The sequence below is a fragment of the Streptopelia decaocto genome (genome assembly GCF_964273445.1).
Source record: "Streptopelia decaocto genome assembly, chromosome: Z".
Taxonomy (NCBI): Eukaryota; Metazoa; Chordata; class Aves; order Columbiformes; family Columbidae; genus Streptopelia; species Streptopelia decaocto.
This window is the reverse complement of record NC_138657.1, coordinates 27098356-27124030: the sequence shown is the minus strand read 5'-3', so window position 1 is coordinate 27124030 and position 25675 is coordinate 27098356. Positions and strand designations below refer to the sequence as shown.

The 25675-nt window shown below is 35.7% G+C and overlaps 1 protein-coding gene across 1 annotated transcript in view; it reads right to left on the bottom strand.

Moving 5' to 3' along the window:
• Positions 1 to 25675, bottom strand: part of VPS13A (vacuolar protein sorting 13 homolog A) — a 105818-nt gene that overhangs the window by 49215 nt on the left and 30928 nt on the right. The window contains exons 23-41 of the mRNA XM_082074915.1: positions 24532 to 24667; positions 20420 to 20504; positions 18565 to 18737; positions 16811 to 16967; positions 16371 to 16450; positions 16060 to 16119; positions 15822 to 15978; positions 11235 to 11351; positions 11041 to 11144; positions 10426 to 10593; positions 9454 to 9761; positions 8608 to 8755; positions 7624 to 7774; positions 6553 to 6677; positions 5600 to 5769; positions 4756 to 4976; positions 3413 to 3645; positions 903 to 995; positions 68 to 424 (exon numbers count right to left, since the gene is read on the bottom strand). Coding sequence (XP_081931041.1) covers positions 68 to 424; positions 903 to 995; positions 3413 to 3645; positions 4756 to 4976; positions 5600 to 5769; positions 6553 to 6677; positions 7624 to 7774; positions 8608 to 8755; positions 9454 to 9761; positions 10426 to 10593; positions 11041 to 11144; positions 11235 to 11351; positions 15822 to 15978; positions 16060 to 16119; positions 16371 to 16450; positions 16811 to 16967; positions 18565 to 18737; positions 20420 to 20504; positions 24532 to 24667 — 3043 coding nt within the window. The remainder of the gene's footprint in view (positions 1 to 67; positions 425 to 902; positions 996 to 3412; positions 3646 to 4755; positions 4977 to 5599; positions 5770 to 6552; positions 6678 to 7623; positions 7775 to 8607; positions 8756 to 9453; positions 9762 to 10425; positions 10594 to 11040; positions 11145 to 11234; positions 11352 to 15821; positions 15979 to 16059; positions 16120 to 16370; positions 16451 to 16810; positions 16968 to 18564; positions 18738 to 20419; positions 20505 to 24531; positions 24668 to 25675) is intronic.

Genomic DNA, 25675 nt, shown 5'->3' with positions numbered 1-25675 from the left:
TTGTCTAAATAGTGTTACATGTTTCATATTTTAACAAAACTCTTCTTTTTTATGTAGTATTCCTCACCTCCAGCTCAAGACGAGAACGTAGGTTGATTAGACTACTCCAGTTTTTGACTTCTCCAAGAAATGAGGACTTGGCTAAAAGCATGGGTACAGTTCGATGCCCAACCCCAGCTTCAAGCGTTAGAAACACCGATTCTATATTCATCTTCAATGACTCTCCTGTGGGAACCAGTTCAGCAGTTGGATTTGTATCTCCATTTTCATTTGACTCTTCAAGAAACCACATTTTTAGATTTTTTATATCTTTCTTATTCCACAAGTCTGGAGGAATTTGACTAGTCTCTTCTTCTGTTGTTTCTGCAGTTTGATAAAGGGCTGATGTAATAGTAATTACTGTGTTTATGATTATTGGTGAAACCTACAAATAACAAGTTGGAATAACTGGACATGAGAAGCTAGTAGAGGAAACAGTCAGTGACTTTCAGACACAAAATTTTAATGAATATGTTACACTAACAAAACACTTATGTTCTCTACGGGACTCTTATGTTTGAAAACTTGTTCCTTTCCACAAGCTACATTTCAGCCTATTTCTTCCAGATTTCTTTCTAAACTACACCAACCAATACTCTACCTGAACACTTGAAAACTTATCGCTGCACATCAGGCCTTTTTATAAAACCCAGTTTCCAAAACCAGAGCATTGTGACACAATTGTTAATTTTCCATTTTGTTTGTTTTCACATGCTAAACAGGTAGGTGACCTGATGAAGAACAGAAACAATTCCTCACTTCAGTCACTCCTGATTTTTATCTTTTTCTAAGACACAAGCAACTTCAAAGCCTTCTCAGCAGAAAGTAGTAGAGAACTAAAAACACAATAAAAGTCTACCTACTTTTATTGTTAGAGATTTAATCGTTAGGTCAGCTGTCTGTGGATTAGTACCTGACTGTTTCATTTCAAAGAACAAGTCACAAGGCTGTAACACCTATACAAAAGAGAAAAAACACATGTTAAATAGAGGAAAAATATTAGTAAAAAAAGCACACACTTTTGAATATCACACAACAAAAGTATCACATGGAAAAAGTAACCATTACTTGCTTCTTCAAAATTAAGAGTCATCTGAACACTAATAACATGTTCAAACAGAAAGATAAAGGTATCAGAAGCATCACATCAGCCATTCTCAATCATTAAAGACTCAAATGTCAGACACAGTCATACATTGTACTTCAGTAACTCCATTCTTTAGGTAAAGTCTGCAGATGTCTTCAAACACACTGCACCATCAAGCCTCTGACTTTTGAGGAGAACTAGACTTTTCAGTCAAGGGCAACACAGCCACAACAGTTACAGTTTCCCTGAATAATTACATCAATGTTTGAATCACAATCACTTAGTTCTAGCTTTATTTTACAATCAGCGCCTGCATACTCCCACTTGCCAAGGTTTACTAAAACCAAATCTAAGGTACGCTATAAACAAAATCATAGTGATATGCAGTTAATAAATCACTCAGATGAAGCTAGACTCTACTGACACTGTACTGACAGGAAAATTTGCTCTCCAGTCCCTACCTGGGAAGCTAAGTCTTTCAAAAACGGTAATGTCAAACAATATTGATTTTGCAATCTTTGCCAACATCTCTGTCCATATTTGAATCAGATGCTGGGGGTATAGAAACACCATGAATCAGTTTTACCGCACTCTTCCCAAGTGAGTTTGATCTAACATAATTTTTTGTCCATATTATTATTATTTATTCTCTGCTGATCTGTATTTTTTTTCTTCTTCCGAGTTACAGCCAGGAAGAAAAAAATAACATATTCCTTTTTAGACCAAGGTATGTGTGAGAAACGTACAGAAAGAAACTCATGGCTTGTTCTACTCTAAATCCAGAAGCTAGTTACCTGGGTACCTGGGGAAACTTATTCACCAGGAGAATTAATTCCTCCATCAGTAGTGTCTACAACGGTTAGGCCATATAAAATCTTCATATCAATATCAGCCTTCACAAATCTTGTAATCTTCATACAATCTCATATCATACATTTTATTTCTTGACTAAAGGCAGCCATGGAATGTCACCTGAATCTCTATTTCTCTGATTATTTTCTCAGACTGAAATAATTTTGCTTACAGAAAGCTTGGATTCAGAGATTTCCTTAAATACATGTTTTCTGCAGGTAGTAGAGAATGTCTTATTTTTTGATCTCTATTACTCTCTTGAGAACTTTCTGAGTCTTTCAAATAAGGTACTGTTTGAAGTATCAAAACTAAGGTCCTCAGAAGTCTTTTTCCTTCTTTAGAGCATGAGTATCCTGTCACATACAGGTCTTTTTCTCCATTTCTACAGTCTGAGATAAGAGATTCTAGCAAAAGATATTCCTGTAAGATGGGAAGCTTGAAGCCTCTTAATTGCTTTCTACAAAGCTAACCACATTTGTGACACATTTGCCAGCTATGAAAATGGAAGTCGAGTAACTTTTCATTGTGTTCTGGTTGTTAGTGCAAGTGTATCACTCCCTTAATGACCAGACTGTTAACTGATTAATGCAAAGACTGTGTCAACCCAAGGAGTAAAGTGAGCTGCTATGAAATGATCTGATCAGGAGATGAAGTGGAAGTCGAAGTTCTTTGTGCTTATTGCTTTGGTTGGTCCCGTGTAGCTTCATGATGTAAGCAGGCATTAACACTGAGCTGAAAAGTCTCATTCTTCAAAATTCATCGGTGTCCTCAGACCACATACAACAGTTGAATATACTGTCAAATTGAATTATTTGTCTGATACAACAATATAATTATAGAATTAACTGAGGCACAGTCTGCTGTAGAGGAAGAAAAGCTGGAAGAAGCTGTAAGGAGTCAGTGAATTTCCACCTGGCCAGTAACTGACAAGGCTGATTCTGTTGCCGAAATATAAACAAACAGTTTTAATATAAGGGATCTATGAATATTAAACAAAAAGGAATTTATGAACAGCATCTATTTCATAACACATACTTCCCATTCTGTCTGAGATCCTTTGTTATTCACTTATACAGCTATTTAAAGCAAAGTTGCAGACTGAAAAGCATTGTAAATTTACCACATTGCATTCGAAACAGTGTACACTCAAAACTCTGTTTATTTGGCTTACATGGGATGGAAAAGATTAACATTTTACTCCTCTAGAGTCTTGATTTCAGTTTGTCATACAAAGCAAACATCAAAGCCACACATCAAGATGATGCTTTTTGGTATATCAGACAAAACAGATCAAAATTAACAAAATAAGTTAGCCACAAAATTTTACTCATCCATCTATAACGTGCTGTATAATGATGAAAGCTTCAGAAATAATTTGCATTCTAGTAGTTACAGTGCACCTTTAAAATACAAGTTGGATGTTTACAAACTTACTGTAGTAATGTTCCCTTTCCTTTTTTCCGGAAGAAATGGACACGCTTTCATTTGTATCTCTTTAACGGCAGCTGTCATGCTATACCTCTCAGGGCTACTTTTAATGAAGACCTCACACTGTGTTGTAACCACCAAGGCAGGAGCATCACTTCTTGTTAAATCAGCCACAAACACAACCTCTGGATTTTTAACAACAATGTTCATTTCCATTGTAGATACAGGCTGCACAGGTGCTTCAAAAATAGAAATTAAATTAGATAGATTGTTCAAAGATTAAATTGTCATTATTTACATGTCTCTTACAGAGAGACATGGTGTCAGAAAATGTGCAGATCCCTGCAGCTGACTTATTTCTAGGCTCTTCACTGGAGGTACAAAACCATTAAAGCTCTAATTACTTTTACATACAATACAAAGCTTTTCTGTCAAAATCAAAAGGATAACAAATTCACCACTGTTATTACCTCTGACAGTAGGAAATGTATCAGCCTCATTATATATGTACATCAGCCAGCTACAATAGGGTCTTACGAAAATGCTGTACACTTTTTCTGCTCTCTGGAGCAGCAAAACACACATTTTTCCAAGGGACAATAATGCAGCATTCACTAGTACTTGATGTAACCATTTGCAGTGCCAATATAATTTTATGTAAGACTTACTAACTTGTTTAGATTTTGATAATCTACTGTATAATCACAGCAGGCCACGCTCAGGTGGACACAACTAGGATCCTTAGGAAAACAAGACAAACAAACAACCCCAGCACACACACACAAAAAAAAAGGGACTTGCTTTGCAGACCCGATGTGAACTACCTGAGGCCTAGAAGCATAAACAGCCCATTTCCTGCTTTAATGGTCAAATGGACTAATTTCTGACAAGTAAAATATCAACATTTCTAGGCAGCAGTATCTGGGAGGCTGAATTAATATTTAAGCATAATATAATATGCTCCGTCATTCTCATGAAGAATGAAAGCGATGATTGTGGAAATCGTTGTTATAAACTTTGTTGAGATTGCAAAGATTGCCAAATAAACATAGAGAGTGCAAACTGTAACTGCCCTTTCCCATTTTAATTTTTTTTTTTTGTTTCTAGAAATACATTTTTAGGAACTTGCTTTATCTGGAAAGACAAAGCTTCATTTGGAAATAAACACCAAGTGAAACAAACCAGTTTTCCTGATGCAAAGAAACAAATATCAATGGTTAAAAGAAGCTGTTCTATATGCAAACACAAGAAATCCCATGAAAGGAATAATATAATTTTTAAAGGAGTATTATAATACCAAAGTGAAATAGATATTTAAATACAAATTTTAAAATCTTTACAGTATATACCTTGCTCCTTTAAAGGTAAAGACTGTTTGAGACTTCTCTGTGCAGCAGCACTTTCTGCATTAGCCTTTAGGAATATATCTGCAACAGTAAGTAGAAACTCCATGCTTGCACAAAGGTATATCTCTTGAACAATCACATCAAGAACAGTGCCATCTCTCCCCTGCTTATAGCTTATATCCATCATAACTTTCTTTTCAAATCCATGTTTCATGTCCACCATCCTGAAATACCATTCAGACAGCATTTAATGAAAACAATTAAAAAGCATCCACGAATACTGTAAATACTCAAGATTCCCACTCTAGCTGCAATACACTAACGAGAGTGAATTTAAAATTAACACCAAAAATTTTAAAACATGACTGATAAAAACACTAACATTCTATAAACTTCAAAACTAACTGAATTCCCATATATTGGCATCAAAAGGTGTTCATAATTTTAACAAGTCAAACCATCACAATTCTTTGTTGACATATCAAAACTATTACGCTTTACTGAAGTTTGTTACTCGTCATGAAAAAAAATCTGTCTTACTTAGCCAACAGCTTCCTAAAACTGAAAGTGTTTCTATTTGCATTTGTTTCTATTGCATTTAATAATTACATATTTAAAGTCTGTTTTATTTCATATTTAAAGTTTGTTTCTAGCATGTATACTGGTCTCATAAACAACATGTGGAAAAAAAGCCTAAAGTAATATACAGCATATAAGCCTACAGTAACATGTACTTTAAGAACCACTGACAGCAGAACAAATGAAGTTTTAACAGAAAATAAAAATGGAAACATTTGGAACTCTTTGTCAAACTCCAATAAACAGTAATTTTTGTCAAAATACAGACCGTGGTGTTGCCTTCTGGATTGACTGTCTTGTATCATCTAATGTACAGTTCGCTAGCTTGACTGAAGCATTCATTGAACCATCTGATAACATTTTGACAGCAGCTGACATCAAAACTAACTTAAACTCTGCAAGCTTCAAAAGGTCATCTCTCTGATCCAAATTTGTAACCTGTTTAAATCAAATGAAAATATGTTTGTAGATTTGTTTGCAGGTAATGGAAACAGCACACAAGTGTGATATACAGCTTTATTCTAACTGGTAAGATTTCTAATAATAATATATCAAAAATCAATAACATACAGAGGAAACTGAAAAAAGCAAAACTTTGCCCACCTACCAGCTTGCTAAAGCAAGCTTGCATAACTGAAAGTGAGATAATATTTCAAAGAAGGCAGAACTACCATATGCAACTTCGGTTTGTTTGCTCTTTAAAAATACGTAGTATATGCAAAGATACCAAATAAGAAATTAAGTTTTCTCTTATTAACAATAAAATATTACCAAACTTTTAGTCAGAAATTTGCTGACAAGTTTTGTAAGTAAAACCCGAGAAGAATAAAAACACATTCATACTGTAATACAAATTAAAAATATCTCTCTACAATTTTTTTTATATATGTGTGTGTCCACATGTGCATATGTAACTAAAGAATACATTGCACCTCTATGCATTTTTTTCTTCACAAACTATTTTAAACTGAAATAAGTTTTCAGCTAATTTTTAGTCAGACCACAGAAGATGCTATGTATTACGTGCTACCACTGGTTATTCTCCTTTCTGTAATATCTGTCACATGATTTAGTTAAAATAGCTGTTTATCATGATGTTTGCTAATATTGCTAGAAATCACTTTCTCTGCTCATAAATTAAACCATTCCTGTTCAGAATTTCTAAGACCATAGGCAATCTTAAAGCTGTTTCTTTCTCTTTGTAACCAGAATTATATTTACCTCTTTTGAATTTGGACTATACAACACTAAAGTCAGAGAGTCGAATCTGAAGTCCAGTTTTAGTGTTGTTTTTATTTTCATAGGTGAATGCAATTCCACCACTGCTGATGTCACAACAGTTACACCTTTCAGAAATTAGAAAAGCATTGTATTAAAGAAAATTACCTGACTACAAATAAGAAAATAAATACAAGACCAAACAAACAAACAAAAAAAACCCAAATCAACCAAACCCCTCCTTCTCCCAAACAAACCAACACCACAATCGAAAACTGACATCCTCACTAACAACTATAAAGACAATAACTCCTCTTTTCCTACATTCCTAAATCCATTCACACTTAAGACATGTCTGTCATGTTCTCTGTAATTATTTTTGGCAAAATCACACAATACTCAAGAAAATAAAATTCTCTGCTTGTATATTCTATGTGCAATTTTTATCATCTTTAAGACATAAATGTACAACTTCCCTTAATGTTATATGGTACTGTATGCAAAAATGTTGAAAAGAATACACGTTTGCTTTCATTCACATTTGTTCATCTTGCTACATTTTTGCTATTTTTCACATTTAACAGAAAAGTTCAATAAAATATTATTTTCTTAACCTTACTTGCTTTTTTTGTGTGTGTGCTGAACAGTTTAAGGGGCAATGATGCGCTACTTAATAGGAACAACTTTTAGGGATGCCATCATTATGACAAGACAAACAGTTCTAAAACTGAACAGCAACAGAACCAGCATACACAGGAAAAAGAGTAACATAACAACTTTCCAAAGTTGGGATGTTACCAAATACAGCTGACAGACTTTTAGGTGCTCTCTGCATTTTTGCCAGAAGAACAAGGTGGTCCCCACATTAAAACACAACATACTAGAAAACTCACCACAGTGGCCCAGTTGCTCCTATTAATTATCATTACCATTGGCTATAGGTCAAATGTCAAGATATTAGAGGCATACTGTTAAAAACAACCTGGCATCCTTTCATAAAGGTAATTCCAACAGAAATAAATTTACAGTAATACCTACAAATGGCATATCACACATAATTTTAGAAAACATTACCTGCAGAGTGCTGTGAAGTGCTGTGCATGTCACTGCAATGGCTAGTCGTATCTTTTGGCTCTGGCAAAGATGTTGATGAGGCAGAGCTTTCACCTATATTTTCATTTAGTGTTCTCAATATTGTGGTAATGTCTTCCTGACTGAGAATTAACTTTAAAAAAAGATTGTTATTAAACTCAGGACAACTCAGTTCATAAACCTTTTGGTAGCTAAAATCTAAGTACACAAGTAAACAGATAAACCGAATTAATCGCATCTGAGTCTCTGTTTAGGAGACTAAAGAACCAAGTAAAGTATTTTTCTCAAGTCCACACTACTCCTTACAGTAACTTCTAGAAATCAGAAGTCATTCACACATTATTTTGGTTTTGTCTACCAACTTTCTTTACACAGCTACAATTCAGAAACTGAGTATTTGAAGACATACACATATAGTTGGACTTACAGTCACACAGAATTGTTATCCACATTAAGTCACAAGGTACTTTACAGTAACGGTTACTAGTTCTATCTTAATATTTAGCAAATTGGTTTCCCTCATACAGCTGACAAGCTTTATATTTTTTTATACTACATTTAAATGAGCATGCATACTAACTCACACTCAAGCTTGTCAGGGGTAGGAACTCAGCAGGTGATTGCACTGCCAATGAGTGAACAGACCAATAAGACCCAATTTTTCCAATCTTTCTTTGAAATATACTAACCAACAGGTCAAAGAAGGCTAAAACAGCACACCCATTTCTAACCAGCAACAGTGATATATAGTACAAAGTCTGCCTGCAGAATCACAGACAAAATAAAGAGCTAAAATTAGAACAGAAAGTTACTTCCTTTTCCCCTATGGAACAACAAAATCAGCTCTACCTATAGTTCTTGAAACAAACAATACCCTAACTAATGAACTTAGACTTTTATGGACAGAAAAATGAATCCATTTTTCCACTGGTACTTTAACAGCTGCTTTAAGAAATTCGTGCTTACATTCATGGGCTTGAGTCGGCCAGATATTTCAATATCAGGAACTTCATTATACCATGCAGCAGCTAAATTCCGTTCAACAGCTACTTCCAGATTGACTGGCTGCAACAACTGTACTTCAGTTTGCAATGAACCCTGCTCATAGCACGATCTGTGAATAGAAACAAAATACTCACAGCTTGATGTACTTCACTTACACATTCTAACATATTTCTGTATTTTCCTCACCCTTTGGAAGAGTAATGTAAAACAGTTTTCTTACTACTCTTGTTAAAACCTTACTCCACCAACTAGGCATCTTTTCTTCGCAGGGACGAGACACATCAGGCACATACCAGGCACAGAACATTCTAACTTCTTGCAAGGTAAGACCTCTTACCTGCTCTCTACTGAGGGCAATTCCTTCTTTCTTCAGTCCTCTTCAACTGTGTTTGAAAATCCCCTTCCCTTCCGTCTTCCAATTCCCTGCCCATTTTCAAGCACTTCTTTATGGCTCTCTTGATATCTTTTTTGTCATGTATAGTTTGTAAAGCCCATCAAAACAGCCATTTACAAATCAGTATAACCTGTCCCAAAGTATAACTATCATGTGTGTCTATTATTCTACAAAATACTCCTTAGACAGACATTTGATTCTATTAAAAGATGTGCAATTGCTATTTCTCCTAAGCCACACATTTTAATTGATTTTACAAAGTATTTATCCATTTGGTGTTGTATTTCAAGATAGTCTATCCATCAACCACCAAACATTAACTAATTACTTTGATAACAACATCTCAAAGCTCTACAGCTGAAGTATACCAAAATGATTACATTAATGTAAACAAAATCTTGACAGTAGATTACCTGTATAACTTCAGTTCACTCAATTTCACTGTCATAGAGTCAACAACAGGTGGGAGATTATACCGTGTTTTTGTTTTAGCGATAAAGAATTGGTTCTTCACGGTGATTAGACCAAGATCAGCCACCAGGACATTTGCAGACATTGCTGACTGTGGAACTATCACAACAGGTGCTTTAATATTGATATCTAGAGCCAAACGGGAACTACGCTCCGCTAGCTCTTTTACACCTGTAGCTGCTTTCTCTGCTGCTTGAACAGTTGCCTCAGTAAGAGCTTCCTTGGCAGCTTGAAAGTTATTTACAAAGGCCTAGGAAAAACATTAAGAATGACAATACTTCAAACACATTACAAATCATAGTTTTTTAAATAGCCAACCATCCTGAGATAGTACTTCTGCTACGCACTTTTTCTGAATTCTTTAATAGGGTAATCTCCCCCCAAAATATGACACAGTAAGCCCATATATAATAAGTATTTATATAATAACAAATTTCCATACTAAATATTTGGCAAATCAGATAGTAACAGCAATGACCTTGTAACATGACTTGTATGCATTTATTGACTCAAATGAGAGTAAAACATAAATTTACTTAGCAGAATTTACCACAGAGGCATTCATTTTCATGGTTTTTTACTTATATTATGTGTTATAAACATAACACATATTTACTTATATATGTGTTATAAACAAAGAACAGTGTGTATATCTGAAACCTGCCATGGGTTATTTAAAGAAAAAAATTACTAACAATAATAGCAAATATTGTTGCTTAGCCACTCACTCCACAATAGCAAATATGAAGAAGAAAAGTAAATAGCCCAACCACCAATCCCAGTGAAGTTTTTACAATAATATATAAGATTTCTTACACAAACGAGCGCCACCCCATATGGGATGCTTTATCCTTTTCTAGCTCTGACAGTTTTATTTGAATGGTAAGGAACAACATCTGGGAAATTTGACTTACCAGAATAGAGGAAACAAACTTGTTGACAAAAACTACTTGAATACATCCAACAGTTAGGTAAATACGATTGTCAACAACATCCATATTTGTATATGCAATGCCATCTGTAGCATTCACATATGATATCATTCTGAAGTTGAAGACTTCTTTTCCTGTGATGTAAAGAGCCTTAAGAAGAAAAAAAAAATATATATATAGTATCCCTAGTGTAAAAACTTACGCTGAAGAAACTGAATTCCAAAATAAAATGTAGTACCTCACATTTTTAAGACATTTTTACTTCAAATATTTCAACAATAAATAAACAAACAAAATCTTTGAAATATCAGAAAATATTCAGTGGAATCTCAGGTTGAGTAATTCTGTCCATCAAAGGACAAAATAGGGTGTGCGATGAGCAGCTGGGTATCACAGTTGCACAAAATCAGTGTCAGCATACAAACCACCAGTTGTGGGGGCAAAATCAGTCTGCCTATAGACAATAATGCTCCCAGGAAATACATAAAACATTATTTAAAAAAATAAAAATCACAGTTAAAGAGTTGAGTCCACAAAGAAAGTTCAATCTAGCATCTATATTCCATTCAGAAATCAATGATACATGCAAATGCACACCTTTTTATACAACGCTGTCTCATCAGAATCCACAATAATGATGTTCTTTAATTTTGCAGTCACTTCTGTTGCTGCTTTCTTCATGATCACTTGGCTATCCAGACCTTTAAAAAAAATAAAAATAAAATCATAACAATCTAGAGACTGTTCTGTTTTCAAAGTTTGTGCATTTGTGATTAAAGTTTTGTTCCTACCTTCAATGTGAATTTCAGCTATTCTGTGTTTTTTCTCTCTAATAAAGATACGTAAACCGGATAAATCTGCACAGATATTGAGATCAATAACATCTTCATACTTTGATTTTTTTGATGCTGTCGGAGATACAAAATAATAAAAATTAGAGTTCTTCAAGGAGGAGAAGCAATACTTTTGTATCACTTCCCCAAAGCCTAGTTTGTGTCAAGCTTGCAGCACCGCAAAATTCACTGCACTCATACTAGTGAGTACAACAAAAAGGAATTGTATATACAGGATTGTACATATATAGGAATCCTCATGTGCTTCATAAACTGTGGTAATCAACATCAGTATTTAATTAACTGCAAGAAATACATTTAACAGACATCTACACAGCACAATGCAAAATTAGAGATACCATACTCAGGACTAAGCATTTTACCTCAAATACTGGTAACATGATAGCTACATTAATACACCTCTCTATCTGGTCTGTTGGTTAGTCATCTTCAATCAATAGCCTTGTTTACACATGGCAGGTGACTTTTTAACAAATCTCTGTAACCTATATTTTCTAAATATACATTTTAAATGTGAAATCACCATTCATATAACTAGATGCTGAAGAGATGTGACAGTTCAAAATTAGTATGAACAACCTTAAGACTTAGAAAAGATACAAGCACAAATAGAGTGCCTTTCAGAACAGAGGTGTCCAAATGTTTAGTCTATTTCCGGTTTTCCTAAAACTGAATAAAATAGTGTTCGTATTAACAGAAACAACCTCTGTTCATTTAGAGTAGACATAACTGATGCCATATAAGGGCAGTGCTAAATACATAAGTCAGGAGATAAGGGACTCAACCAGTAACTTAGTCAATTTTTTCTGAAAGTCAAATCTGAAGTAATGCTATATGCTACTTCAAATGACAAAGGGAAGTATCATATCTTGTATTCAGGGTCTTTGAGTCCTAAGTGGTAAATTCTTTTAGGTAATCTATATACAAAGCTAAAAGCAGCAAGATTAAAAGAAATAAACACTCAAAAATTTTTTCATGGTTTAGCTTTTCAGATGAGAGATTACCTCTAAGTACTGTGTGTACGTTAAGGCCTTCTCAACCCTCATAATAAAGCTATGGTTCCATAAATACACCAACTTCAGTCACACAGTTTTATTGTATGTTGCTAACAGAAGACACACCATGGTAAATTAACCAATAGTTATCCTCAGTCAAAAGTTTAGTTTGCACGGTTGTACAGGAGTTGGGGAGAAGAGGGAGGAGAATCGCCTGTGAAAGCTTTTCAGCTGTGTGAAGTCTAAATTGTCACATATTAATACATAAGACACTAATTTAATCCTCTGCTTCCAAGAATGCTAAGATACCAAATACTTTAGTGTTTGCCTCCATAGCAAAACGGTTAAAAACTAGAGAAGTGCTGAATCTTGTCCACAACTCTCAGTAAGCCACAGAACAGAACCCTTTAAGTTCACAATCATAGGTACACAAATGGTATTTCATCTGGTGTTAAAGCATGTCCCTGTATAACTGAAATCAAACAACTACCATGAATGAATAGACATGAGAACAGATGAATGCACGGTGAGATGGATCATGAACTGGTTGGATGGCAGAGCGCAGAGGGTTGTGACCAACAGTGCAAAGTCTGGTTGGAAGCCTGTAGTTAGTGGGGTTCCCCAGGGGTCAGTATTAGGTCTAGTCCTGTTCAACCTGTGCATCAATGACCTGGATGAAGAGATTGAATGCACCCTCAGCAAGTTTGCTGATGATACCAAACTGGGTGGAAGGGCTGGCACACCAGAAGGCTGTGCTGCCATTCAGTGAGACCTGGACAGGCTAGAGGACTGGGCAGAGAAGAACCTAATGAAGTTTAACAAGGGGAAGCACAGGGTCCTGCACCTGAGGAGGAATAACCCCAGGCACCAGTACAGGTTAGGGATGGACCTGCAGGGAAGCAGCACTCCAGAGAAGGACTTGAGAGTTCTGGTGGACAACAGGTTGACCATGAGTCAACAATGTGCCCTTGTGGCCAAGAAGGCCAATGGTATCCTGGGGTGCATTAAGGAGAATGTGACCAGCAGGTTCAGGGAGGTTATCCTCCCCTTCTACTCTGCCCTGGTGAGACCCGATCTGGAGTACTGTGTGCAGTTCTGGGCTCCCTGGTTTAAGAAAGACAAGGAACTACTGGAGGAAGCGCAGCAGAGAGATACAAAGATGATTAGGGGCCTGGAGCATCTTTCTTATGAGGAGAGACAGAGAGCTGGGTCTGTTCAGCCTGGAGAAGGGAAGGCTGAAAGGGGATCTCATCAATATTTATAAGTATCTCAAGGGTGAGTGTCAAGAGGGTGGGACCAGACTCCTTTCAGTGGTGCCCAAGGATGAGGGGCAACAGGCACAGACTGAAGCAAAGGAGATTCCATCTGAACATGAAGACATTCAAGACCCGCCTGAGCACATTACTGTGCAATCTACCCTAGGTGTGCCTGCTTTAGCAGGTGGGTTGAACTAGGTGGTCTCCAGAGGTCCAGTCCAACCCCAACCATTCTGTGATTCTGTATTGAAAACGATCTCATGCAGAAAATATAACTTTAAAAAAATACAGTTAAATGGAAGAATTATTTCCCAGAGCAATTATTCCACCTTTTACTTTTCAGTTCTATTATGCAATGGAGAGCTACAAAATACTTTCAAAGAATAAGATGAGGAACTAAACTTCTTAGTAATCTGATAAAATAATAAAAAATCATCAGCTGAAAGACAATGGTTCTGTGACATACTAATACTCTTCCCACATCTCATCCTACCTGACCTCTCATCATTCTTAGGGCAAATATTCTCTTTCATCTTCCTCCATCTCCCCTGCAAAACAAAGAGGCTACAAACTTTATTTTCTTTCATTTTGTCAATAACCTGTTTGGCTCCAGACATGATGAAAACCTTCCCTTTCACAATGCTTAAAAATTAAAGTAACTGATTTCATTTAAGTACATATAGGAAATAAACACTCAAATCCCAAGAAGAACTGGGCACCCAAAAGCTCGATTTTTTTTTTCCTCATACTAGTACCATGTCTGTCTCAAATTCTTATTCAAAAAGCACAATCAGGCTACTAGTTCACCAGCCTCCCATACTAAAATCATCAACCCTCAGCAACATCGTGAATTAATCACTGCATCAGTATACACTAGACTTACAAACATTGATATTTTTGGTTTGCAATTTTTTTTTATACACTCAGTGCCTTGAATACACAGCAAAGGTATGTCTTGACTAATATTCACAAAACTGCACATGGAAAGAGATGAGATTAACCTGGTAAGAGCAGCATAATTCCTTCAGATCAAACTATTGGATAATTTACTGGCCTGCACCCCTTTCAAGATGCAACAGTGCTAATGCTTTTGCAGGCTAAGGAAAGCTAGAAATCCTAAATTCATACATAGAAGCCAGGTACCTGCAGAGTACCAGGTACCTTTGATAAACATGAGCAGGCTCACCAGATTTCTCTCAAATTGCAGGAATTCATATTCTACTTATGTGTCCCTAAAACACAACAATTTAAATTAATCAATACTATTACCAGCTTCTTGTTAACAAAAGATTAAAAATGCTCAAGTCATCTTCCAGCATGCAAGGACTTCCTCTTTATTACACTTCAAGGTAAATCCACATTGACATGCCAGTCCACAAACCTAAAGCAGTAATCCCAAAAAATTATCCCTACAAAATTGGTGCCAAACAGAATTTAGACGTCCAGCAAATCAATAGATCACTAGTAACCAAAACTGTTCTGGAGCTTACGAAATGCAGCACTGTGTATTTTGTCCTAATCTCTACAGCCAACGTCTACACATCAATAAATTGCCTACGGAGTACCTGTCTGCAGGTTGCAAGGTTAAACCAACAAAATTAGTTGATGATGGGAAGATAGCGTGCCAAGTCATTCCACTGAAGAGTTGGAGAAAAAAATGTAATTATGCTATTATTTAGAAAGCACAAAAGTGCCTAGAATATATTTAATACACTTACCACAGAAGGTTTTCACCTGCATGCTAAATTTTCTAACCCATGAAGTTTTTTATCTCCTTTACTTTTTACAAACACCTTTTCTGCAAAAATGCTGTAATGCAAAAATACTTTTCTCATTATATGTGAGAACACCATTAGGAACATAATCACCGCCAGTAAACTATCATTCAGCACAGATTATCAGAACTACGTGAACCTGAACACATAACACGTTTAGTATTTCTACCTCAGGAAATGACAACAGCTGCAGCATCTACAGCATCTACCATGCATTATTAATTATACAGTTACTCCTACACACTTCCAGCCAGGGAATAAGGGTATATCCTTGCTACTCCACAGTACTCTGATGGCTAACATTATCACTGAAATTTAAAAAGGATGTGAAGTGGATAAATAAACATAACCTAAACAAAATGTCTCATTTGAAAAGTCATTGATAGGCTTACAAAAATTGAAAATGCATCTGTTTTCTTCCTTGCTTAAATAATTAGAGAGGAATGAAAAGAGGAAAAAAAAAAAACAGACAAACAAACAACAAATAAAGAAACTTACTTAATTTCTTAAGAACATCCTTCTTTTCTTCTATTTTTTCATGGACCGGTTCTTCTGTAACTTTAGTTTCTTGTTTGGGTAGAAGATTATTCAGATAGTTCATAGCATTCAGCAGAGCTTCAGTATGCAAATGAACATCTAGAGATGAAAAGTTCACCTAAAAGAACAGATTAGGGTTATCCAACATGCCTCTCTTCCCACAATGAGAAAATTATGTTAAAAAAGACAGCTATTATACCTTTATTTTCTGTATAATGTTCTGGTAGGCAGTCTTCAGTTCCGGTCCATTAATATCAGCCTATTCCACCAAAAACACATATAAAACAAAAAACAAATGAGGAAAAGTTTGCAAATTTCATTAGAATTTTTTTTTTTTAAATCACTATAATTTAAGATATACAAGTTAATGTTTAGGGAGCACAGAGACTTTGTACATGACACTCAATATGTTAAAGAATAAGTAAGGAAAAACCTTCAACACTTGCTCAATAATATTGTACTTTCCACAACTGGCTTAGAATTGAAAAGCGAAGTCTGCTCTTTTCTCACCTTTATGTACTCTAGAGTGAGAAGATCATCTTCTACATTATCCAAAGTAGTAATGATGTAAACTGGCTTGTCATTATCATCTTAAAAAAAAAAAAATATTTTTTTAAAGAAAAAAATTGACACATTTTCTACAATTCTCTTAATCCTTTACAGACTACAAACTAGGCCAATAGCTGTCATTACTATTTAATCACAAAACCTTTTCTGCAGACCTGAAATAGTTAGATGTCTCTACTAAAATAATCAGAACCAGAACATAATTACCAAAGCATTACTAAGAGAACGATCTCCTGAATTACTTTTCCCTTCCCACTCAGCCCAATGTTTAATGTGCAAAGCAAATCTCGCTCAGCTGACAAAAGAAAGCCCTACAGGTTTTTTGAAGACAAATTCACAGTGCTATTTGTGAATATTTTTTTGAACAGACTATAAATACCTACCCATATACTCTGGGCACAGCAGACAAACTTCACGAAGGAAAGCATTTGCAGTCATGTCAAATGTTCTTAACTTAAGTTCAGTGCCTAAACCTACAATATCAAGCTGCAGCACAGGTGTCTCAGTATTACCAGTAAGACGGCACAATTTAATTAACACCTAAAAAAGACCAAGACAAGCAGAAAAGAAAGAAAAAAAATAAGGTAGGTGATTATCCTTTTAGTTTATTATATAGGATCATATACTTACATACATTTTTACTGTTTCATGTGTATTGATCATTTAACTTTATACAGCAAATGCTGAGAAAAAATAAACAGTTCAACAAGCAAAATTGCTAGAATACTGGCTGCTGCTATTTGCTCTTTTAACAAAAACTTCAACCATTCACACATGTAATACCAAAGCTACACTTAAACTGATTTATTTTAAAAAAAAAACAAAAACAAAAACAAAGCCAACTCTGTAAAACATTTAGTAATGTCCGACCCAGTTAAAACTGGATTTTTAGTCAGCATAAAGAATTTACTCCATTCGCTAGAACTCCTTTGAACTATCCTGGTAAGAGTTAGATTCCCAGACTGAATATCAGGTGAGAGGATTTCCTACTTTTTCACCCATGCATGACCAAGACATTGTTAAATATACACCTAGCTGAGCTGTTTTCATCTGTCTTTTATAACAAATGCAAAACCAGGCTATGTACTCTTCCTTTCCACTAAATGCTCTCTACAAATAAGGAAAAGGAAAACAAAATGCAGTTAGTTATTTTAAACTATAAAGTCAACAATAAGAGAGAAGGTGGTAAGAGATTCTTGATTGTACTTTTTTCTTAGAGATTTTAAGGTAGTTTCCACTAAAGAATCATGTAAAATACAGCATCTATCTTTAGACGGGCAGTTCATAAACAGTCTTATCACACAAAAAAACAGTACATTGCAATTTTATTTATCTATTTTCTGTAACGTTTGGTAGATAATAAGATATGTTGCAAGCTAGTTATGATGTGCTGAACCATCATGTAAGCCCTACCCTAAAAGAGAATCTTTCAAGTTAACTCAACTTGTATGGTTTATTTGTAAAGCTATACAATGATTAGCAGCAATAACACTGTCATAGCCATGACAGTCTAATGATAAACATAATTATGGTGGTAAGAGGCCATATCTTTTAGTAGACCAGCTGAAGCTGCTGGAAACAGTGTCTTGCCTTTGGGAAAAATACTCTTTTTTTTCCCAAGTCTGAAACCGCAAGAGTAACACACAAAACAACTCACAGTGAACCAGTTACAAATTTAGGTCTGATATCAACAGTGTCTGGGAAAAACTGGAACAGAAAAACACGGTGCTTGTTACAAAATGTTTAACATACAAGATGATCAATGAATTTTTCCCAGTGACCACAGCAGTATTTGGAAGTAAAGAAGTAAAAAGCTCCATCTTAAGCCAAAGCAAATAAATAGTGTGATTTTTGAGTGATAGTCAGGTAGAGGAAATTCAGTGATAAAATGTGTTGGGAAATAAAGTGGATATACCAAAGTATTTCAGTGGCAACAAGGATGCAGAAGCACAACTGTCACTTGGAAAAAAAAAAACCCTCTAAACTCTACAGAATCGTTTCAACAAGAAATGGGGAATCAATACTTCCGCAGGCATGCATTAATGAACAGAACAAAGAGGGAAAATATATTTCAGATGCGCTTCATAAAAATAATTTTAAAAAACAAAACCAAAAAACACACCCACAAAAACCTTACCTCAGCTACTTCAAACCTCAGCTGGAATTCTGTCATATTTTTCAAAGATTCTTGTTTGACTAGTTTTTTTCGCCTTATACTGGTAGCTCGCTTGAGGGAACCAGATGGGGCTTCAAAAAATGGCATGTCTTCCACAGGACTGCTTAGAGCATCATAAAATTCCTCTTCTGATTCTAGGGATTAATTCACAACATTACATATACATTTTAGAGAGCCAAGATTTTGCAGTACTGTGACACACAATTTTTTCTGTCTACATCTATAAAAACTTAAATGTACAAGTACAGGAAGATTACCTAGCTGATAACTGGCAACCAATAAAGTCTGTTTCTATTATTTTCTCCATTCCTGGCTCCACAACTTTTCACCAGACCTACAGCTCCCTCTATCACATCATGATAAAGCAGTTCTCGTCAACTAACTCCTTCAGCAGTGTTCTCTCACTGTTAGCTCTGCAAAAGACAGCACAGACCATGGCTCATCATGTCTTCAGCATGTAGTAATGGCTTAATAACTGTTCTGCTGCTCCAGCTGCTGCTGACCATACATAAGTCTTTGCCTCACTATCCTTGGCACAACTTTGTATCTCATGCTACAGATCTCCCATTTCAGGAGAGACCCCTAAGGACTGCCAAGCTTTTAATCCACTGGACATTATTACAGAAGTATAACCAAGACAAACAGATTGCAGTATCTAAGGCTGTTTTCCTCCACCTAAAAAACACAGGCAGTGAAGTCAAAAGTAACTTTGGAAGAAGCATCACTCTTCTGACAAGACTGAACAAATTGCATTAAGAGGTAAATTCTAAGGCTTGAAAGCACCCTTGAATCTGAGGGATCTACAATAGAAAAATAACATGAATCACTTAAAGTATTTAAAATAACTGCACAACTCTATGTACACTATGTATTAAAAACCAGACTTGGTTAAATCTAAATCTAGTTATTCCTTTCTCAAATTAATTGTTGCCAGTATTTGCTCTCATATCACCCTAATTTTTAAGAATTGAAAGACAACTTCTCTCTACCTTTGGGCACTTAAAGGAACTCATACAAAAAATAGAAGATGATACACAGGTACATATTTATATACATACTGTATATACACTGAATTTAGAATTATAAAGTAGACAAAAATTAACTTTGCTGATAATTTTATTACTGTTTGCAAACCATATGTATCACTAACTTGACACAGGAGAAAAAGTATTGTTCTCTGTTTCTCCAGTTAAGTGTTTTGGCATGACAAAGGTGATTGACATTGAAATAAAATTGATATATTTGATTATTTTTCAAATTTAACTACTAGATTGTTACAATCTAGCTAAGCTGTTTGAACAGCAACTCAGTATTAAACACGACCAGTTCCCCCACAGCCAATCTTCTGTTTGATCCTGCAGAAGTCAAAATGGTATTTCTTTGTAACACAGTAGTTTCTAATAGTAATTGTTTCAGTATTTTGTAATTCAAATAAATCCAGCTAAGTAGGAGAAGAAATGAGAAGTAGTACATACTGAATCAAAAATGACATACATCTATTTCAGATGTTCTGAACACAGATTTGTAGTAACATATGCAAAGACAAAAAAAACAAAGCTATTCTACCAAACATTTTTGCCTTCAGAAACACAATGGCAAGAACAAGCATACAGAATTTTATTGCTATGAGAAAACACACAAATATTTTGTAGAGTGATATTATAATAAGCTTCACAGAATATAATACTACTTAACATCAGGATCTTGAAACAAAGCCACAAATTGTCACTTACTCCAAGAGAAACAAATTAATTCAATTAAGTCAAACTTGATTTGACCTGTTCATGAAATCAGGCTTTAAAATAGATTGTATTACCTGACTCAGGAAATGAATGAAGATCCAAAACAGGAAATACACCTTGTGATAAATGTGGTGCTGACAGTACAGGGGATATTGCAGCCTGAAACAGGAGATACCATAACAGTTTTGTTTGAATTCATTGCTCACGCTACTACATGCATATATGTTGCACAGAAGTCTTATAATTTAAGGAAATTTGTCTTATTTTAAGAACAAATCATTACAATTAAACACTTCCGTTACTAAAGTTAAAACCATGGAGAGAAATGGGGTCTAAATCAGATAAAACCGGCAGGAACTGCGCATTCATCTAGCTGCAGAGAGAATACAGCAGTAGACAGAAACGAGGTTCAAACACCCAGCTTCACACAGCAGAAGATGGACAGAAACAGGACATCATATGACAACTCAGGAAAGACAATACCTAATCCCTCACAGAACTACAGTACGGGAACTTCAGAGAACAGAAACAAATTAAATGTTCTTCATAAAAATCACATGATACCGGTGACAGGTGGGAAAAAAAGAAAAAAGATCTGGAGAAAACATTACAGCAGGTAGAATTGTTTCTAAATTCCATAGAATCACAGAATCCTTTAGGTTGGAAAGGATCCTTAAGATCAAGTCAAACCATCAATGTAACACTATGAAGTCCACCACTAAACTATGTCCTGAATTGCCATATCTACATGGCTTTTAAACCGCTCCAGAGATGGTGACTCAACCACTCCCCTGGGCAGCCTGTTCCAATGCTTCACCAGTCTTCTGGCAGATATTTTTTTTTTCTGCTATCCAATCTAACCCTTCCCTGGTGCAACTTGAGGCCATTTCCCTCTTGTCTTATCACTTTTTACTTGTGAAAAGAGACTGACACCCACCCCACTACAAACTCCTTTCAGATAGTTGTAGACAGCAATAAGGTCTCCCCTCAGCCTTCTTTTCTCCAGGCTAAACAAACAGCCCTGGTTCCCTCAGCTGCTCCTCACCAGACTTGTGCTCCAGGCCCCTCACCAGCTTCATTGCCCTTCTCTGAACTCTCTCCAGCACTTCAATGTCTTTCTTGTAGCAAGGGGCCAAAAACTGAACACGGGATTCAACGTGGGGACTCACCAGTGCCGAGTACAGTGGGATAACCACTGCCCTAGTCCTGCTGGCCACACTATTCCTGATACAAGCCAGGATGCTGTTGGCCTTTTTGGCTGCCTGGGCACACTGCTGGCTCATATTCAGCCAGTTGTCAATCAACATCCCCAGATCCCTCTCTGCCAGGCAGCTTTCCAGACACTCTTCCCCGAGCCTTTAGTGCTGCCTGGGGTTGTTGTGACCCAAGGGCAGGACCCATGACCTTGTTGAACCTCATTTCTTCATGTATCTAGAAAAAGAGATGCTAGTAGAGTCTTTAATTGTGAGATGTAGTTATGCACAACACAGAGAAGTGACAACTATGTGTGAAATGTCACCATTTTGCCACTAGAGTGGACACACAAATCCTTGCACCATGTGGTGTAATATATGACAGAATCAAATTCTCTTAGTGAAGGTAACCAAACAGTTTTTTCAACAAAGCCAGATTTCCTATTAAGCCTCAGCAAGTACAAACTCAAACCTGAAAGGTTTGAGTTTGTAAATAATTCTCATCTGCATGTTTCATGTGCATATCTACTATGTGCCTTGCACTTAGTACTCAAGTAAGAAGAGGTGTGCGGTATCTGTGTGCCCATGCTTCTTGAGTGCCTTTGGCTGTGGACTGTACAAACACAACAGTAATTTATCTGTTGTTGTTTTGCTTTTCCCCATTACTGCTACTTTCAAAGACCAGTCTTAAAACAATTACACAATAACTTACAGTATCTTACAGAAATCTAAGTATTATGGAAAGAAAGAAACAATCATCTTTGATGATTTTTCCGGGACTCCGTTTTTCATCTTGCTCTTCACATTTCAATAATCTCTCTCCCCAGTCTCCAGCCTACACGATTTGACCTTACTGAATATATCCATGTCTATGAGTAACAGATACACCAAGTCTCCTAAGAGTCTTAACTGTGAAAACATCTCATCTGTAACACTTTCATATGCTAAGAAGACAAGGAGAAGAAACTGCGCTACTTGACTCCACACTACCAAACCATGAGAAATAAAGCTCTCCACAGTGAAGTGGACTAAAGTACAAGAAAAGTGCAGTGTGCAAAAAACCTAAAAGGATTTGTTCTGAAGAGTCTTCTGTTTTTGCGGCCCAAGAACAACTACTCCATTAACTCAAAATGTAAAGAATAAAGTTCACATGTGGAGCTCTGAAAAGCGATTTCACACACTTTTTGGTTCAAAAGTGATGTAATGGCAACAAAGCTCAGAAGAATTTAAATTACAAGCATGAAAGTGTGGGAGTATATCTGCCACCATGAGAGCAGCAAATTGACTCAAATTAACTGAATTTAATACCAGCAGCTAGAATCTGTCATGTTCTGCAGTAGACAGAAGCTTGAGCACACAGATTAACCGTAAGTTTTAACAGCAATGCTGCATATAATGCAAATACATTCACACTGGCTCAACAGTCTTTTTTCACCTCATCCTGTACATCACAAGTAATGTACAGGTAATACTAAGCACAAAGTCACTTACAATATTTTAATTGTAGTAATTGCATTCTAAAATTAAAGTATAGGCAATGTTAAAAACTACCAGATAATCATCTTATATATGCACATTTTATTTATATAAACTTGAGTTGCCATCACTTATTCTTGAAGAAAGCCTTTCTGTAATTAATTGCACAAAACAAGAGAGACTAGAGCAGTTTTTGGCTGGGGATACAATTAGTATATGGAGAGTGAAGGAGAAGGTCAGAACTAACTAGAATTTTAACAACCACTAAAGAGATGGTAGGAACTACATGTTGCAAGTTAGCAATCTTCACTCTATATAGACTTTCAATAGGTATGCATATCTAGTTGTGTGCAATTCAATATTATGCTAACATAAGATACAGAAAACACCATCAAAACTGCAGCAACAGACATCAGGCACAGGGCAGAATACTTTGTATAAAGATGGAAAGATAATTATTAAGTAATCTTAAAAACAAACAAAGGTCAACAAAAACACACCAAGGATGACCATTATTCCTTTAGAATCAAGTACACAAAAGATTAAATGACAGATAATTAGAACTATTTACAAATGAGAGGAAAATGTTTGTCTTTGACCTTGAGATTTCACATATGTTCAAATATGGATTGCTTTAAAGATATATAAAACATAGCCAGATTATGCACCCCAGACTGATGTTAAAAATTAAGAATTAGGATTTCACTACCTAGATTTGTTAAAATCAGCTCATAACAAAAGGTAAAACATACTTTCCAGGAATGATAACAAGAAAATGGCAATCCTCTGTCCTAAAGAATGCATAAAACACTGACCCAAATAATTTTACCTAAGGAAAGGGGGCTGGGAGATAGGGAGAGAACCAACTCCACACTCCCAAACCTTTGAAATGCAAGGCAGAACTGCTGCCAACTCAGACAGGGTGTATAATTCAATCAAGAAAAGCTGGGAAGAACTCCGAAGTCAGATGAAATGTAGCTACTGCTTTTGCTAGGCAGGCACCATTTAGCCAACATTAGCCACAGACAATGGACATGTTTTGTTTTGTTTTGTTTTTGAAAGTCAAACTCCTGTCTAAGATTCACATAACACTTCCAACTTTAAAAGCCAAGGTTTCAACCTTTTCTTCACTATACTAAATAGCTGGACCCAAACTCTGCAGCACTTTGATACATGTGTAAATTTGAAGGTACAATCAAACTTATCCTCAACTAAAGTGAATATGGTTGTTAACCCAGATTAATGTGGACTACAAAGTAATTTCCAAAGCAGTAAAAGTTTGGAGGTTTTTTTTTAAAATTCACCACTGGTCAACTATTTAACAATTACTGGTTAAACACCATAATAAACTAAGAGGCAAAATTTCTGTAGTTTTAGAAAATTAGCTAATTTTTTCAAGAGGCACTAATTAAATGCTTGCTCTCCATTTTCTCCTGCTCCTTTTATACCTGCAGTGCTAATAGCAATGAAGTGTTTTTCTGATAATTATTAATGAAACATTTTTTTAAAAACCTTACCTCAGTTATTTTTGGAGAACTAGTAGCAGGAGCACTTTCTGGTTTAGGAATGCTATCAATTAGTTCCAAGATACTTGTCAGCTTCCGGTCTGATATTTGGACAGAAAGTAAAGGCAGCTGTCCAGACAATTTGAACCTGTGTTGTAAACAATAAAAGGTATCTTACAACTATTTCATTCAAACTTCACATTAATTTTGTTCTGAAAAAGACACAAACCCTCCTGATCAGAAAAATCACTCATCTAACCATAACATAACGATAACTTTCCTAGAGGTTTTATATATATATATATAAGATGACTCTAGCAGTAGTCTGGGTATTTAAAAAAAGGAATAAATGGCACAGGTAATAAAGGAGATAAAATAACAGCCTTTAAAAATGAAAGCAGTAAAGCATATTTTAAGCCTGTTTGAATAGGCTTTAGCCAAAAAAAAAGTATAATCACTTCAAATGCAGATATTGACTTTCTAAAGACATAAAACTCATCCCAGTTTCTCACAGAAGTGAACAGAACAGAAGCAAGCAGAAGACTGCCTCCAAGAACATTATTATGCTTTTATCACAACATCTAGCTAAAACAAATAAAGAGGTCTGTTCAGTAAGCCAAATGTCTCCAGCAACGGGCAGCAGCAGATGCTTAACATGGGGTGTAAGAAATGGGACTTGCTGTTTCCTCCCAGTTTTGCTGTGTTAACTCACAGCTCGGTCTTCAAAGGAACATAACATATGGAGAAAATATGAGGACAAAAATCCCAACATTTTCAATGACCCACAGCTAACTTTGAGACTAAAAGAGTAACTGGAAAAAAGTTCCTTTTACCTGTGCAAGCCAAGCACAAAGTTGTGCATGTATAGTGTTAAGACATTTTTGATGAATTTTTGTGCAGCAGACAGCCTCTGCACTTACAAGGAAGGTACCTGGCAGATACAAGGCAGACAACTGAAAATAATCCCAGGCTCACTACACTGCTCTTTTAACAAAAGCTTTTAATGTTCAGAAAACATCTGCAAGTGGAATAAAATTATTCCCAATTTGTAGAGACTGAAGCATGGAGGAGCTACTTCAATTGATAAGGAAATCTGTGCAGAAACTTCTTCCAAGTTCAGACTGGTTATATTTAGATAGAAGGAAATGCTAAGGAT